The sequence below is a fragment of the Muntiacus reevesi genome, chromosome 2 (genome assembly GCF_963930625.1).
Source record: "Muntiacus reevesi chromosome 2, mMunRee1.1, whole genome shotgun sequence".
Classification (NCBI taxonomy): domain Eukaryota; kingdom Metazoa; phylum Chordata; class Mammalia; order Artiodactyla; family Cervidae; genus Muntiacus; species Muntiacus reevesi.
Window position 1 is genome coordinate 200,949,679 of NC_089250.1, and position 18,494 is coordinate 200,968,172.

The 18,494-nt window shown below is 47.5% G+C and overlaps 1 protein-coding gene across 1 annotated transcript in view; it reads left to right on the forward strand.

Moving 5' to 3' along the window:
• Window positions 1-1,693: 1,693 nt before the first annotated feature.
• The window catches only part of SLC5A11 (solute carrier family 5 member 11), a 57,679-nt gene continuing 40,878 nt past the window's right edge, over window positions 1,694-18,494 (forward strand). The window contains exons 1-3 of the mRNA XM_065920327.1: window positions 1,694-1,959; window positions 10,736-10,894; window positions 13,565-13,636. Coding sequence (XP_065776399.1) covers window positions 10,760-10,894; window positions 13,565-13,636 — 207 coding nt within the window. The 5' untranslated portion in view covers window positions 1,694-1,959; window positions 10,736-10,759. The remainder of the gene's footprint in view (window positions 1,960-10,735; window positions 10,895-13,564; window positions 13,637-18,494) is intronic.

Genomic DNA, 18,494 nt, shown 5'->3' on the forward strand with positions numbered 1-18,494 from the left:
TCATTAACTTACAGGGGTCTCCCATATTTTTTCTACTTACACTCCCCTGGTGGAATTAACTATTGAATCACCTACATTGCCCCTTATGCTGTCCCTATCATTGACAGCGCCGAGTCTCAGCCAATGAACCACCAGGGAAGCCCCATCTTCTATTCTTTACAGTGTCAAACAAGAGCCAAAGAAGTTAGACAATGAGAGAAACTGTAGGAAGCGACGATCTAGGGACCAGTGGGCCACCATCAGCCCTCATAGATAAATAATCATGAGGTTAAAATTCTGGACTTCTCATTTTTCCAGAACGATTGGAAGGCCTGGCCCCATTCTGCCTGTGTTCCCCCAGATGGAGCTGAGTCGTGGCTGGGACATAGCTCTCCCTCCACCGCAGTGCTGTCTGGCCTCTCTTGCTCATTCGTGAGCTTGTTTGCAGCACTGTAACCAAGGAACATGCCCGTGATCCCCCAGACATGCCCCTAGGAAGTCAGGACTGGACCTCGGGTTGATGAAGCCCGTTCTGCCTTTCTGGTGTTGAGTCCTGGGTCACAGGCTCAGGTTGTCCATTCCCCAGCTGTCTGTCCACCAGTCCCCCTTCTCCAACACCAGCTGTTCCTTCTGTTCATCTTTCCCCGTAGGCAGGCCCCCTGTTCATGCTGATGTCAGTCTAGTTGCTGAGTGTCTGTGCATCCAGGCCGCCTCCGTCCACTGAGGTTGTTTCTAAGCCACCTCCACAATCCCTGCCATGCTCTGGAAGGAAACGCTCTGGGTTCAAATCCCGGTTCTGCCACTCACAGCTGGTGACCTGGGCAAGCCACTCACCCATCTCTACCTCTGTCTTCTCATCAGTAAAACGGACATAATACTATCCGTCCAGAAGGCTTGTTGGAAAGACCAAGTGAGCAGAGACGTGGAAGCATTTAGAATGGAGCCTGGAGCATACTGATTCTCACCATGCTTTCTGAACGGCTCTGAGCCAGGGGCTGCCCCTGCCCAGGGTCCGGGTGGAGGGAAGGGGGCTAGAGATGGCCTCTGTGGTGGAGGGGAGGGGGGGCGGACAGCACTCTGCTCTAGCTGTCCTGGGGCCGAGTGGTATGGCCGGATCTTCAGATTGTTCTAGTAAACTGGGAAATCCAGAGTCGTATTTAATCCCTTGTTTTGCAAACGCTAGTAACTATCCTTTCTCTCTAAAAAAAAAAAAATTTTTTTTTGAATGCTCTGAGCATCCAGTGCAAGCCCTCCGCGGTCCCCCACTGCCTGTCCTGGTCTTGTGGGCCCCCGGCCACGGGCTCAGTCTCTCTGACAGCTCCTCTGGGCTCCAGGCGCCTGCCTTTGTCCTGCCTCGGTCTGGAGAGCGCAGGGCAAAGGAGCCGAACAAAGGTGGTCACTGTTACTGGTGCTGTCCCAGCGGTGGGGCCGCCGCGAGTGCCCTCCTGGGACTGCCCCTCCGTCCCCTGCGTCCCCTGCCAGCCTCTCCCCGCCCCCGCCCCCAGCTCGTCCCAAGCCCGCCTGTCCCCAGCGCGGAGGCGGGCCGGTGGCCGAGGGGGCGAGCGGGGCAGGACGCGCCCCCCGGCGGCAGCCGCTGCCCGCCCCCTCGTTGCCATGGGCCCCCCACCAGGTGAGGAGGTGGGGCCATTGGGCGGGGCTCAGGTCAGGCCTGCTCAGAGTTCAAGTTCAAGTTCAGGGTTGGGGCTGGCCCGGGGCCTCTCCTACTGCCCTGGGGGAGATCATTGACGCTTCCTCTAACCCCTGCAGTAAGCCCAGGCTGGAATTTGGAGTTTGACCTTCGAGGAGCCTCTCTCAGCAGGCGGGGCTGGAGGGAAGGCCACCGCCGTCCTTTCAAACTCTGGCTGCGAGGGAAAAGGAGCCCAGAAGGTTCGACTTTCTCACGGCCAGCTCTGTCTCCCTCCGCCTCAGACGCCGCCGCCGCCGGGACCCAGGGCAGGTGGGCCCTGCATCCAGAGTCAGGTAAGACTCCGTCCAGCACTCCCGCAGCCCCCAACCTGATACCCGTTCTGCAGACGGCGGGCAGCTACTCCGGGACCGGAGGCAGCGCTGGCGAAGGACGGGGTGGGGGCCGCAGAGCTCCTCTCCCGGGAGGGGGCTGGTCCTGGCCCACGCACACGGGCAGATGCAGCCGGAGCCCCAGGCCGTGCTGGGGTCCCAGAGCCTCCACTTAGCCGGCTTCAGGCTCCTGGGGTGAGCATTTCTCCTATCTGTCAACTGACAGTGTGAACCTCAGCGCAGCCCAGCCCACAGGTGTGGTGGACTCACGAGGCCCCAGGAGATAAGCAGGTGCAAAAATACCTACATAAACAGCGAAACCCTGCCGGGGGTGGGGGGGAGGGTGAGGGGGTGGAGGGGGCACTGCCTTTGACTTCCATGCGGCTGCTGTTAACTGCAAGCAAGTAGGAGTCACTTGTACATGGCAGGCACGTGCGGAGAGCTTTGCATGGTGGACCGGAGTGACTGGCCCAGCCACCCTAACTCACAGCGGAGACAGATTCCGAAAGAACCCCGCCCAAGGCTGCACAGATAGTGAGCTGGTGAAGCTGAGACTCAGCTCCGACAGCCGCGCGCTTATCCACCAAGTCTGGTTTTCAAAAGGTGTCTTCATGACGATTCTGGGGAGCCGGGGGAGAGATGCTCTCCTTCACTGGACGTCTTGAGGATATGACTTTGGGTGGTAGTCAGTGTGTGGGGGGGGTGTCACAACTGTGTGTGTGTGTGTGTATCCTAATTCCTTGACCAAGGATTGAATCTGAGACCCTTGTATTGGAAGCGTGCAGTCAACCACTGAACCGCCAGGACAGTCCCAAGCTGGGTCACAATTGCGAATATATAACAAAGGCTCAAAAAATCCCCCATTTGCTTGTTATACAAGTCTACCCAGTGCATGGAGACTTCACAGATGGCGCTAGTGGTAAAGAACCCACCTGCCAATGCAGGAGACATAAGAGACCTGGGTTCGACCCCTGGGTGGGGAAGATTACCCTGGAGGAGGGCATGGCAACCCGCTTCAGTATTCTTGCCTGGAGAATCCCTTGGACAGAGGAGCCTGCTGGGCTCTAGTCTACAGGGTCGCAAAGAGTCAGGTATGACTGCAGCGACTTAGCACGCACGTGTTGAGTACCTGCTCAGAGAACACAATGTGAGCGAGACAGACAGAGTCCCTGCCTTTGCGGAGCTTACAGTGCAGTGGGAATGAGTGGTAATGAGAGAATCGTACAAACAAAATGTCCTGCTTGATTCAACAGTGATGGGAAGTCGTGTTTGTTATGATGGCAAATCATCCAACTTAGACTGAAGCCAAGAGAGGACTCCTCTGGGGCTGTGACAGTGGGGTGCCATCTGAAGGATGAGTAGGAGTTCGCCAAGCCAAGAGTGTAGGGAAGAGCATGCTGGGTCGGGGAAAAAGAATGGCAAAGACCCTGAGGCACAAGTAGCATCCATGGGCTAGAAAGAAGACCAGGGTGAGATGGGGCTGGCAGAGCAAGTCAGCGGGGCTGAGATGCTTTGAGCAAGAAAAGGAACCCATCTGATTTATGTTCAAAGATCTCTCTGGCTTCCATGTGAGGGAAATGGATTCCAAGGAAGCAAGAGTGGCACTGGGGAGGCAAGGTGGGAGATTCTCCCTCTGCACTAGACACCAGTGATGGTGGTTTGAGTGAAAGCAAGAGAAGTAAAATGAGAGGAAATAGATGGAGTCCGGCTCTGCTTTGGACATACAACAGAATGGAGTCAAAGGTCAATTCTGGGAGACTGAGATTCTGGGAGTTGAACAAGAGACACTATAATGTCTTCTTTGGTATATTTGCCAGACCTAGCATCTTTGGTGCTTAGACACAGTACCTGGTGTGTAAGATGTGCTCACAGGCCACTGGATGAATGAATGAATGCAAAATTGAATGAATGCAAGATTTGAGAATGACTCTCAGACTTCTGACCTGAGCATCAGAGTGGATGAAGTTGCCGCTTAGGGAGATGGAATGGACTGGAAGCCCTTGAAGATCACGATCTCTGTGTTGGACAAGTTACCTTTGAGATGATGACTGAGACTCCATGAGTGATTCCATGCTGGCACTTGGATGAACAGATCTGGGCTCAGAAGGTGCCCTTGTGACATCTGTTCTCTCTAGGAGTCATGAGACAAGTCATCACTGAAGTGGGGAGGGGGCTGGAGAATAAGCCTCACCCCAGGGTCCCTTGCACTCACACCTGTTAACCCCCCAGGGAATCTTTGTGGAAAGCTGTCAGACCTTACTGTGCCCATGGTTTTCTTGCTAATGACCAGGGAGGTGGCTCTTTCTAAGGCAGGGAACAGTCTCAGCCTCTGCCTCAGCCCAGAGAACCCCAGAGTCTGTCTTCTGGTCTCTTTCAAGAGACCTGTTCCTGATAAACCGCATGGCATTAGCTGTCTGAGCAGGCCAGAAGTGGTCCTCCTTCCGTCCTCTCTTCTGCTGCTTTAGGCTCTGATGGCTTCACTCAGCCTCAGTACTGATCCCTTCCCTCTGATGGGGCTGCCTCTACCATCAGCATCTTGAATTTGAGCCAAAGACCAAGCTTATGGCTGGAGAGGGGGCAGTTACCTACACAGGGGAGTGGAAGAAAAGGGTGTGAGGGGTTGCGGGCCCTGGGAGGTGCAGCCTGTGTGGGCCCGTGTGGTCACCTCTGGAATTTTCCCTGCTAAGAGCCCATGTGTCAAGCGGTAGTTGAGAACTTGCAGATCAAGCCCCGCTTGGAAGCCCCAGTTCAGTCATTTACCAGTGGCATGACCTTGGGGCCCCAGCCTGGGCTTTCTATGGGGTTAACCAGAGACCTGGCTGCTTAGAGGTGCGATGTGCTTAAAATGAGATTCATACACATAAGGGCCAGGATCTGCATGACCACATAGTCCATGCTCATTTTTTGTTTTTTTTTTTTCTCTTTCTTTTAATGGTTTTACAAGAAGGGTGAATTGGGACTTCCCTGGTTGTCCAGAGGTTAAGACTCTGTGCTTCCACTGCAGGGGGCTTGGGTTCGATCCCTGATCAGGGAACTAAGATCCTGCATGCTGCTCAGAATGGCCAGAAAGTAAAAAATAAATAAATAAATAAATGCTTAATGAAAAAAAAGAGAGGGATGAGGTCAGACCTAGTGGGTCTGATCACATTCTATAACAAACTCGATTAATGCTTTTAGCAAAACTGTGACATAGGCCTGATTATTATCCCCATTTTATAGATGCGGAAACTGAGCCTCAGAGAAGTTATTTGCCCAAGATCATGGAGCTAGTGAGAGGTAGAGCTGGGATTTGAACTGGGCAATGCAGTTCTAACATCTTTATAGTTGATCGAAGGGCATCTATTTCCCAGGAAATATTTGCCCACAATTAAAATTTGTAATTAGACAGTCATTGTCATCTTTAGCCAGTGCAGAGTCCTTCCCTGGTTTCTCTCTCCAATTCGCTCATTCTCCGTCCCTGTGATATGTTTGTTATTCTTCAGTAAATAGGCCTGCATCCTGGCAAAATAGTTGGTATTATTTTCCACACCAGCATGTACCCATATTTAACATACATGTACGGTTTTATGCTGTAAATCTTGTTCCATTTTCCCCTTTTTCTTTCATTATGAAATGTTTCAGATGCACACATGTCATAAAGAATAATGTGGGGGAAAAAAATAACATAGCCCCACCAGTGAATGCACACAGGGGAGCCAGCCTAAGAAACCCAATGCAGTGAAGACAGAGCCCCCACCCTGCTGTGGGCATGCCGGCCCATCTTTGCCTAGCATCGGGGCTCGGAAAATTTCCACATCTGCTCTGGCAAGTTATGTAAGCGGCCAGAAGGAAAGGGGCGAGCAGCCGTCTCTGCTTGCTGAATTTCCTCTGTTCTTGGGCCAGTTGGCAGCTGCGAGGCCAGGGTGTTCTTGCAAACAGGGCCGTTGTTAGAGTGCGTGCTTTGCATAGACTCCTGTTAACCCTGGCCTCCCACAGGGTGGTTCTGTCCTCGGAAGTGAAGCCCTCCGGGGCAGTGCAGAGGGTAGCTCTGGGCATGCAAGGGGCTGCAAAGGGCTGGGTGAGAGCTCTCGAGGTCGCGGACTGGGTGAAATCTCGCAAGGATGGGGGCCGGGTTCAGTGTCATCACCACTTTGTCCCCCGGCACACGGCTGGTGCTAATAAATGTTTGTGCAAAGATACAAGTAGATGGAAGGAAGGAGGGGAGGAGAGAAAGAAGGAGAGAAGGGCAGGGAGGAAGAAGAGACAGACAGGCCAGTACCGGGTTGCAACGAGCTTCGATTCAGGACCTGAGTTCGAATCCCACCTCCGCACTTCCTATAACCCAGAGGTTAGTGGCACAGCCGTGACCTGAAGCCAGCTCACTCTTACTTCACGGTGGCTCCATTTCCCACCTGTAAAATGGAAGTATAACCTGGGTGGCTCAGTGGTAAAGAATCTGCTTGCCAATGCAAGAGACTTGGGTTCAATCCCTGGGTCGGGAAGATCCCCTGGAGAAGGAAATGGCCACTCACTCCAGTATTCTTGTGTGGGAAGTCCCAGGGACAGAGGAGCCTGGTGGGCTACAGTCCAGGGGGTCACAGAGTCAGACACAAGTCAGATTGAACAATAGCAACAGGTGTGTTTGCCTCACCAGCTGACAAGGATGAGGAAGAGGACCAACACAAACTGAGTTCCAGGCAACTTCCATAAACAGCCTTGGAGATGATCCCGGTTACAGTGATGGTGTGGCTTTGCTCTACGAGGGCATGTGGAGGGCTCCCCTGGGACACGTGGCCAAGGCTCCAGCCCTTGGGTTCCGCAGCCTCTCTGGTCCATGTTGCTAGCTCCTATTCCCACCCTGAAGAAAGCCATACATCCTGGCCACCGGCAGGGCCCCCACCTCCCTGGGACTAGAGAAGAGCTTGGAGTCAGTGCCAGCCTGCCCAGAGCCGGTGATGAATGGCTTGTTTATCCGCTCCTGTCCCTCTCGGTGCCTGGCAGGCAGAGGCCTGGACGGGGCCGCTGGGAGCCGGCCGTGGACGGGGAGGGCTGGCTCACCAGTCTGTCTGATACCCCTCCTTCCTGCCTCCCCTTCCTCCCTTTCAGACCTGCGGAGTTCTAGGACAAGCCACCCCACTCCCCAGTTCAATATACATCTCCACCTTAAGCTGCTTCCTCCACTCTTAGTCCTCATCTTCCTCAAGTCCCCCATTTTGGAAGCAGCAGGGTACTTGAAAGCAGTTGAAGTGTTTGAAAATGCAGGCGCTGAACCCTCCTATGCTGTTGGTGGGAATGTAAATTGGTGTAACCACTATGGAGAACAGTATGGAGGTTCCTCAAAAAGCTGGAGTTAACATGTGATCCAGCAATCCCACTCCTGGGCATGTATTCATAGAAAACTCGAATTCAAAAGGAGACATGCAATATTCATAGCAGCTCTGTTTACAGTAGCCGAGACACAGACGTGTCTATCAACAGAGTGGATAAAGAAGATGTGGTACATATATACACAGTGGAATACCACTGAGCCATAAAAAAGAATGAAATAATACCACTTGCAGCAACATGGGGGACCTAGAAATTATCATACCAAGTGAAGTAAATCAAAGAACACTCACAGGTGGAATCTAAAAAAATGAACAAATTAATCTACATACAAAACAGAAACAGACACAGGCATAGAAACAAACATGATTACCAAAGGGAAGAGAGGAGAGATGAATTAGGAGTTTAGGATTAGCAGATGTACTACTATATAGGAAATATAAAACTACAAGGGCCTACTGTACTGAATTATATTCAATATCTTGGAATGACCTATAATGGAAAAGAATCTGAAAAAGGATATATATCACTCTGTTGCACACCAGGAACTAACACAATATTGTAAATCAGCTATATTTTAATAATAATAATTTTTTTTAAAAGAACGGGCAGGGAATTCCCTGGTAGTCCAGTGGTTAGGACTCCATGCTTTCACTGCTGAGGATGAGGGTTCAAACTAAAATCCCACAAACCGCATAGTCAAAAAAAAAATTTAAAAATAAAAAACCACATAGTTCTGAAATCAGATCTGGAATTGAGTCCTGCCTTGGGCACTCAGTCATGCAACACCACTTCCTTGTCTGTGGAGTGGCAGTAAGAACACTGCTTAACCAAGAAGGGCTTCACCCTTGAGTCAGACCTTAAAGATCATCTAACCCTCTTGTCTTCAAGCCTCCAAATCTGCCTCCTGGTTAGAGCCTTCTTTATGAATCTCCGCTTCCACCCTAGGGAGCTCTCCAGCAGTCTTCCCACCCTACTTTCTCCTTGCAAGTTCTCTGGTTAGGTTCTTCAGTTAGGTTATTACCATCCCATTGCACTGATGACAATGATCATAAAACCTAAGCTTGACTGAGGCAGGGAGGGCTGAGGGATGACCTGGGATGGACTTTGGGCTTTTGCTACATACTCCTGCCTTCAAGCTGGGTAAGTGAGTTGGGTTTGCCTGATACTGGCTGTCCATCTTCCTTCCTTCCCTCCTTCTCTTGTCCGTCCATCTTTGGATCAGTGGTTGTTTGGATCTTCTCACAGGTCTGAGAAGCTGTGAGCATCCTCTTAACAGAAGAGCAAGGCCCAGGCCCAAGGAGTGACGGTGTGGGAAGGGATGTTAAAGGTTATTGAGCGCCCCCCTGAGGCATCCTCTCTAAATGAATGTCTCTAGTCTCCTCCAGGGCTTCTCAACACAGGGGACATTTGTGGCTGCCGCACCTGTGGAGAGGTGCTGCTGGCCTCAAGTGGGTGGCTTCCAGGGATGCTGCTAAACATCTACAATGCACCAGACAGCCCCCCGTAACAAGGAATTGCAAGATCCAAAATGCCAATAGTGTTGCAGATGAAAAGCCTTGGTTTAAGAACCAGGAATTTTCACCTAGGTGACCAGGCTACTCCACCTTTGGGCAGCTCTGATTAGAAGCAGGAAATGGTTCCCCAGTTCTTCCCCTCTCTCAGTTAATCTCCAGGTTCTATCAGTTCTGGGGCTTCTTTGGTGGCGCAGTTGGTAAAAAATCCACCTGCAATGCAGGAGGCCCTGGTTTGATTCCTGGGTCTGGAAGATCCCCTGGAGAAGCGATAGGTTACCTACCCCGGTATTCTTGGGCTTCTCTGGCAGCTCAGACAGTAAAAAATCTGCCCACAACGCGGGATACTTGGGTTCGATCCCTGGGTTGGGAAGATCCCCTGGAGGAGGGCATGGCTTTTTATTATTCTTTTTTTTTTTTCTTTTTTTTTTACAAATTTAAACATTCTGATTTTCCTCTGTAGAGTCACGCTTTATTCTGTGCTTCTGGAATCAAATGGATTCTGGTTTTCTTATTTCTCTTAAATTCAAAGCTTACTCAGTATAATAGGTAAAATGATCTGACTCCCCCTTTGAGTCAGATGGAGCAATTATATGTTGAATTACCCATCATTTTAACCATAAATCGCTGTTCTTTTGTTTTTCTTTTATAATAGAGCTTTATATTGATTTTTTAAAAATGTGTGTAGGTAGGTAACATTATCTATGAGTTTCATTTTAGTATTCAGTAGACAGAGTATTATAAAATATTTGTTATAGAAACAGGGGATAATATTTGAAGATGATGATATCTGCTTTCTGTAGAAAGAAAACTACTGACCTTACAGAATCCTTTGAATGGTATTAAAGAACTGGTATAATGCCTTCATAGGTAATGAGCCTCACTGCTCACTTCCCTGCTCCCAATCTTAATCCTTAGAAAAGAATCTGATGGTCCCTTAAGCATAACACACTTATTCACATCTTAATGTCTGTGGATACTGTTGCCTTAGCCTAGAATGTACCCCCATCCCTGCTCATGGCATGTAGGACCGCCTACGCATTCTTCAAAACCCAGCGCATATACTACCATCCATTTTCCTCCATGTAACATCAGGTGGTCTTTGCCTCACTGCCTATTGTAGAAAATGAGTGAAAGAGATAATAGCAGCTACCATTTACTGAGCACAGCTGTGTGTGGCATTGTTCCCCACACTTCGCAGGTACTAGATCGTGGCGATCTCTGAAATGTAACCTCTTATTGTCCCATTTTCTGATGGGAATGCAAAGAGTTAGAGTAGTTAGGGAATTTGTCCAAGCTCTCAGAGTCAGTAAGGGGTGGCGCCAACTGGATGACTCTTAGGCTTGAATCCTTAATACGTCTGTCATTACACACACCCACTTGTATGAAACATCATGTTGTGTTATTATCTATGAGCTGAGTTACCCCATTACTGGGCTGCCTACTTTGCAAGGTTATAAACACTTAGGGTGATGCCTGTCATATAGAAGGTGCTATATAAATGCTTGTTAAATAAACACATTTGAACTTCACTGGTGGTCCAGTGGCTGAGAATCCACCTGCCAACGCCTGGACACAGGTTCCATTCCTGGTCCCTGAAGATTCCACCTGCCACGGGGCAACTAAACCTGTGGGCCACAGCTACTGAGCCTGTGAGCCACAAATACTGAAATATTTTTCTTTGTATTTTGCCAAGTGAGTGGTGGGGTTGGTGAACATTAACTGTAGACTGGATGTGGCTTCCCTGTAAATATTTGCTGAATGAGAGAGACAACAGATGGATTTGCCTTCCTTAGGTCTGTCTCCATCACACATCCTTCCACATGTGTCTTCCTGCTTGGTTGCCCAAGCAGGCAGTTATGGAAAGGGTGAGAAACCTGGCACTGGGTCCTGGTATGTGACGCACATTTGCACTTCCACAGGGTTGCAGGAACTCTTTCAGGACCATGGAGAGCAGCGCCAGCAGCCCTCCACCCACACAGTCGGATCCCCTGGAGGCGTTTCCCCGGAGGACGCTGGAAGCAGGTGACATCGCAGTGCTGATTCTGTATTTCCTCTTTGTCCTGGCTGTTGGACTATGGGTAAGTCAGGTCAGAGGGAGAGACTGGCTCAAGGTCTTACAGTACGTAGAACTTTATTCTTTTTTATTTTTATTTTTGGCCACACTGCATGGCTTGTGGGTTGTTAGGTCCCCACCCAGGGATCACACCCATGCCCCGTGCAGTCAAAGTGTGGAGTCCCAACTGCTGGACCATCAGGGAAGCCCTAAGAGTCAAGGTTTTCAAGTCAGACAGGATTGGGATAGGGGTTAGGGGTACAGGTAGAGTTAGAATAAAGGTTAGAGTTGCTGGGAATCTGTATTTTCACAAGAGAATCAGGAGACTCTGATGTAGTACTGGTTTGGGAAGCCCTGGATTTAGATGATCCCTTTTAACTCAAGGAGTTCTTTACTCTTGGAAAATACTTTCTGTGTCAGGGTTCAGCAGGAATAAGTGTCTGTTTGCTATAGTAAGATCTTTTGCAAGGATGAAAAGATATCATTTCATGTCATCTCCCATCCAGTAAGACTCCTCTTACCAATATCTGCACCCAGAGCAGGGAGAAGTTACAACTTATCCAAGATCACTTAGTGGCTTAAATGTCTCTGTTAAAGTACCTTTAGCGCCAAGAAGCTCACTCCTAACGAGCTCTGAAATCAGGCTGACCTGGGTTTGAGTTCTCAGTCTTCCTCTGTGTAGAAATATGGCACTAGATAAGTGACTGCTTCTGAGCCTTGATTTGTTCATGTATTAGATTGTCTTGATGACATCAGCCTCATAGAAATTTAAAGTGAAAGTCACTCAGTCCAACTCTTTGTGAGCCCCATGGACTATAGACCACTAGGCTCCTCTGTCCATGGAATTCTCCAGGCAAGAATAGTGGAGTGGGTTGCCATTCCCTCTTCCAGAGGATCTTCCTAATACAGAGATGGAACCTGGGTCTCCTGCATTGCAGGCAGATTCCTTATCATCTGAGACACCCAAAGAATCTCTCACAGGAGTTGGTGAGAATTAAAATGAGATGATGCTTCAAAATGCTTACTGCAGAGCCTGGCACATGGTGAGTGAGTGAGTGAAAATCACTCAGTCATGTCCAACTCCTTGAGATCCCGTGGACTGTGGCCTTCCAGGCTCCTTTGTCCATGGAATTCTCCAGGCAAGAATACTGGAGTGAGTTGCCACTTCAGAGGCTCTTCCCGACCCAAGGGATTGAACCCCGGGTCTCCTGCATTGTAGGCAAATTCTTTACTGTCTGAGTCAGCAGGGCAGCCCCCTGGCACGTAGTACTGATACTCAATAAATGACTTCCATTGTGGGATGTCACAAACAAACCATGGTCTAAAACTCAGATGCCTGGGGGACCTAGTAGGTTATTATACATGTGTGAGGCAGGGAGTTGTAGGGGGTATTGACTTGAAGAGTTTGTTTCCTCTATGGGATTCAAATGTAAATCTTAAAAACCATACATCTAACAGGGACTTCCCTGGTGGACCAGTGGTTAAGAATCCACCTTCAAATGCAGGGGACACAGGTTCGATCGCTGGTAGGGGAGCTAAGATCCCATCTGCTATGCGGGGACGACATCTATGCAACCACAACTGCTGAGGCCATGGGCCACACCCAGAGAGAAAGCTGGGCGCCACAGCCAAAACTCCACACAGCCAGAAACAAACAAGTAAATAACTCCTGAAAAACAAGCCATGGGTCACACAAAACATATTTGATCTAAAAAGTACAACCACTAGTGAATATAACTAAACAGAAGTAGAAGGACTTCCCTGGTGGGGTGTGGGTTCCACCCTTGGTCAGGGAGCTAAGATTCCACATGCCTCCTGATCAAAAAAACAGAAAAAAATACAAAAGACATAACGTAAAACAGAAGCAATATTGTGACAAATTCAATAAAAATTTTAAAAATGATCCACATTAAAAAAAAAAAAAACTTAAGGGAGAAAACAGAACAAAAAAGTAGAATCACAGAAATAGAGAAGAAACTAGTGGTTATCAGTGGGGAGAGGGGAGGAGAAATACAAGAGTAGGGCATTAAGAGGTACAAACTATTATGCATAAAATAAGCTTCAAGAATATATTGCATAATACAGAGGATATAGCCAATATTTTATAACTATAAGTGGAGTACAATATTTAAAAATCGTAAATCACCTATACCTTATATAATATCATACATCACCTAAACTTTTTTTTTTAAAGGACCTCAGAGGCTTTTTTTTTTTTTTTTTTTTGAAGTTTTTATTTTGGGATCTCACCATAGAGCATGTGGGATCTTAGTTCCCTAACCAGGGAAGTAGAAGAAAAGTCTTAGCCTCTGAACCACCAGGGAAGTCCCTCACTTAAAAAAAAAAAAAAAAAAATTAGAGTTGAAGGACTTCCCTGGTGGTCCAGTGGTGAGCATTCCATGCTTTCACTGCCGAGGGCAGGTTCCATCCCTCGTTGGGGAACTTAAATCCCACAAGCTGCATGGTGCAACAAATAGTGAAGTAAGATATTTCATGCAAATAATGGCCATGGGAAGTATTGCTCAAGGACTCTTACAGAAACAAACAAACAAAACCCCAAGCCAGACAAACCCCAAAATATGTTTGATGTCTGAATCTGGCCTGCTGGACTCCCAGGTATAACCAGGGACTAGACTATCCGGGGGCGCCTCTGATCGCTAGCATTTCCTTTACCCAGTGCTCTTCTGTCTTTCAGTCCACAGTGAAGACCAAAAGAGACACGGTCAAAGGCTACTTTCTAGCTGGAGGGAACATGCCGTGGTGGCCAGTAAGTAGTCTTTGGTTCAATGAAAAGACTCTTCAAGTCCCGATACTCTGTCTAGCCTTTGCTTTCTCAGGACTCTCTGGTTCCTTGTTGTCTGGAAGTCACAGTCTAAACTAGAGAAGACTTAGCTCCAACTCGAAACAGTTTGAACAAAAGGAATCCATCAGCTCACCTAAGGGAAAAACCTAGAGTTGGTCTGGTTTCAGGTATGGCAGGGTATAGGGGCTAAAGTGATCATTGGTATCTGGTTTATCCCGTCTATCTGTCTATCTATCTGTCTTTCTATTTGTATCTATCTTTCTATCTATCTGCCCGTCTATCTGGGCTTCCCTGATGGCTCAGAGGATAAACAATTCACCTGCAATTCAGGAGACACAGAAGATGTGGGTTCGATCCCTGGGTTGGGAAGATCCCCTGGAGGAGGAAATGGCAACCCTCTCCAGGATTCTTGCCTGGGAAAATCCCATAGACAGAGGAGCCTGGTGGACTCCAGTCCATAGGGCCGCATGAGTCGGACGCAGGACTGAGTGAGTAAGCACACACACTTATCTGTCTATCCATTATTTGTCTATCACCTATCTATCTCTATCAGCTTCTCTTCTTTTGGAAGGGTGCTATTCCCAAACAAGCTCAACTTCATGTCAACCGGATGATGGCCACAGCTCCAGACTTTCCATCGTCTCCATCTCCAGCCTAGCAGGGGACAAGCCCCGGCCTCTGTGGCAGAATTCCTGGAAAATACATGTCCCAAGCCCATCTCTGCGTTAGTTTCTGTGACCAGGGTAGTTTGCTGCGTTAAGTGACTCAAGCCTGGGTCACACACTCAGTGCCTAATCTGGAGGGCATGGAGCCTGCTCTGAGGCATATGTGATGAGAAATAAGAAGGGCTAGACCCTGAAGGAAAACTGGAGACCATTACTGGGCCCAGGTGGAAAGAATGTGGAGAACCCAAATAACAAATACAACAGCCCAATTAGTAGCTTCTATTCAAGGGAAGCTAAAGGCATTGCTAAATACATTGCTGTTCAGTTGCTCAGTCGTGTCCGACTCTTTGTGAGCCCATAGACTGCAGCACGCAAGGCCTCCCTGTCCTTCACCATCTCCCGGAACCTGCTCAAACTCATGTGCATTGAGTCAGTGATGCTATCCAACCATCTCATCCTCTGTCATCTACTTCTCCTCCTGCCTTCAATCTTTCCCAGCTTCAGGGTCTTTTCTAATGAGTTGGCTCTTGTCATCAGGTGGCCAAAGTATTGGAGGTTCAGCTTCAGCATCACTCCTTCCAATGAATATTTAGGGTTGGTTTCCTTTAGGATTGACTGGTTTGATCTTTTGCAGTCCAAGGGACTCTCAAGAGCTTCCTCCAACAACCCAGTTCAAAAGTCTCAATTCTTCAGTACTCGATCTTCTTTATGGTCCCACTCTCACATCCATACATGACTACTGGAAAAACTATAGCTTTAACTAAATGGACCTTTGTCAGCAAAGTAATGTCTTTCCTTTTTAATACACTGTCTAGGTTTGTCGTAACTTTTCTTCCAAGAAGCAAGCATCTTTTAATTTCATGGCTGCAGTCACCATCTGCAGTGATTTTAGAGCCCAAGAAAATAAAGTCTGTCACTGTTTCCATTGTTTCTCCATCTATTTGCCATCTGTTTGAAGTGATGGGACTGGATGCCATAAACTTAGTTTTCTGAATGTTGAATTTTAAGCCACCTTTTTCACTCTCCTCTTTCACCTTTGTCAAAAGGCTCTTTAGTTACTCTTTGCTTTCTACCATAAAGGTAGTGTCATCTGCATATCTGAGGTTATTGATGTTTCTCCTGGCAATCTTGATTTTAGCTTGTGCTTCATCCTGCCCAGCATTTCGCATGATGTACTCTGCATATAAGTTAAATAAACAGGGTGACAATACAGAGCCTTGAGGTACTCCTTTCCCAATTTGGAACTAGTCTGTTGTTCCATGTCCGGTTATAACTGTTGCTTCTTGACCTGCATACAGGTTTCTTAGGAGGCAGGTAAGGTGGTCTGGTATTCCCATCTCTTGAAGAATTTTCCAGTTTGTGGAAATACACACATGCACACATATACACACACACACATATGCACACAGGCCTCTGCTTCAGGGATCCTGAGTAAGGAATCAGGAATGATAATTTTATTCATGATCTTCAATTATAAGTGTTAAATCTCCCAACTAAAATGAGAGAAGGCATTTCCCATTTGCAGAGAGTCCAAAAGGTGTAAGAGGCAGAGAGATAACCGGTATCTGAGCTGCTGGTCAATACAATGTCTGAAGACAATGACCACACTGTTCTCAAAAGATACCAAAAATGAGCTCTTCGTTATATATTCAGTAAATTAGTTAGAACAATTTCCTGTCCAGCACTGCACCAAACAGAGGAGACATCATTGAGCTTGTCTTCGCCCTCAAGGAGCTTGTAATCTAGTGCAGCGTTTCCCGAATTGTGAACAACAGGTGCACCGTGATTTTTCAGCTGTGCACAGACACAGCATTGAATAACATCAGATTGCATCGTGGGAATATTCCCTTTCCTATTCCCATTTAGTCCTCTTGGTTACATAAAAGAAAGTCACAATTTGCTGCTAAGATGGCTTTACCGGTCTTTCAGCACTGACTAATCTGTGTTTAACAAAGAGAATGCAAGCCTCAGGTTAAGTAAATTTGGTAGTCCAGAGAACCTAGAGAGAATTTAATAACTTTTTTTTCATTTTCATCTTATTTGTATGGTTCTCTTCTATGTAAAGCAACTGATACTGGTTTTCCACGTGAAGTTGTAAATACATACATATGCATGTATCATATTAATATATAATAATTGGTTAAATAATAAAATATATAATCATATATATATAAGTTAAAGAAGAAGTCAGTATAAGCTAAAATATTGAGTAAATACCAGTGCAGGTGCAGGGGACATAGTGATGGCTACAGAAGAAGTACTCAGTGACTGAATTTTTTCTTTACAGCTTTTACTGAAATTGTTGCAATATTGCTTCTGTTTTATGTTTTGGATTTTTGGCTGTGAGGCATGTGGGATCTTAGCCCCCGAACCAGGGATGGAACCCACACCCTCTGCATTGGAAGGTGAAGTCTTAACCACTGGACCTCCAGGGAAGTCCTGTAATGATTGAATTTTAAGAAATGCTGGTCAAATGGTCTTTATGATGAGTGATGCTGGGCTCAAAAAAAAATTCCATTGGAATATAGCAGCTCACCTAAGTATGCCTGCTTTTGCATACTTGAATCCATTTCTTTGCTCATATGCTTGGATGACTCTTCGGGTCAAGAAGGAAAGGGCAGTTCTGTAACTTTCTTTGCTTTTTTCACTTGGGAGAACGATGTCAACGGAAAGGAGGTATGGTTAAGAGAACGGGTTTTGGAACAAGTGCATCAGTTAGCTATTGTTCCTGAGAAGCCACCCATAAATTTAGTGGCTCAGAACCACTACAGTGTATTATTTCTTTTTAAAATTTATTTTCAAAAAGCTGAAGTATAGTGAACTTACAATGTTATGTTAATTTCTGCTGTACACCAAAGTGACTCAGTTATTTATATATATATATATATATATATATATATATAGTGTATTATATCTTTGTAGGGATTAATTAATTTTTGGTTATGCTGCATCTTCATTGCTTCACTTGGGCTCTCTCTAGTTGCAGTGAGTGGGGGCTACTCTTCATTGCAGTGCACAGGTTCCTCATTACAGTGGCTTCTCTTGTTTCGGAGCCCAGGCTCTAGGCACATGGGCTTCAGTAGTTGCGGCTCACAGGCTCAGTAGTTGTGGCTCGTGGGCTCTAGGGTGAGGGCTCAGGAGTTGCGGTGCATGGGCTTTCGTTGCTCTGTTCCCCAGCATGTGGGATCTTTCCAGACCAAGGATCGAACCCATTTCCCCCGTGTTAGCAGACAGATTCTCATTCACTGTACCACTAGGGAAGTCCCAGCGGTATAATAAATCATTATTCTAATGATTGCATGGTTCGAGTGGGTGGTTCCTCCCTTGCTCTTTAGCACTTCAGCTCTATGGCACTGCATTTAGCTGTTGGCTGGATGGGCTAGACGCCAAGACGGCCCCATTCACAGATATGGCTCTGGTGGGGATGGCTAGAAGACTAGGGCTTCACTCTCTACATGCCCCTCATCATTTAGTGACCCAGACCAAGGTTTTTATAAGGCATTTGGCTTCAAAGGGCAAAAATGAAAGCTGCCGGGCTGCTGAGCCTTGACCTGGAAGTCACACAGTGTCACTTTCACCACATCATATTGGTCAAAATCAGCCGCCGGCCAGTGCGAGTTCTTTAAGGGAAGAGCAGAAAAGTCACATTTCAGAGGAACATGCAGGGTGGTGTCATTGGGAATGGCAGAGTAAAGATCTTTGAACCTTCCTCCAGAGAACTTTTTTAAAAAATTATTTATTTATTTTATTCTTTTTTGGTTGCGCTGGGTCTTTGTTTCTGCATGGGTTTTCTCTAGTTGCGGTCAGCAGGGGCTCCTCTTCATTGCAGTGCGCAGGTTTATCATTGTGGTGGCTTCTCTTGTTGCGGAGCATGGGCCCTCGGGCACGTGGGCTTCAGTAGCTGCAGCTTGCTGGCTTTAGAGCATGGGCTCCGTAGTTGCTGCACATGGCGTTTGTTGCTCCCCGGCATGTGGAACCTTTTCAGGCCTGGGATCAAACCTGTGTCCCCTGCATTGGTAGGTTCTTATCTACTGTACCACCAGGGAAGCCCCGGGTGTGTGTCCTAAGTCACTTCAGTCGTGTCTGACCCTGTGTGACCCTATGGACTGTAGCCTGCCAGGTTCCTCTGTCCATGGGATTCTCCAGGCAAGGGTACT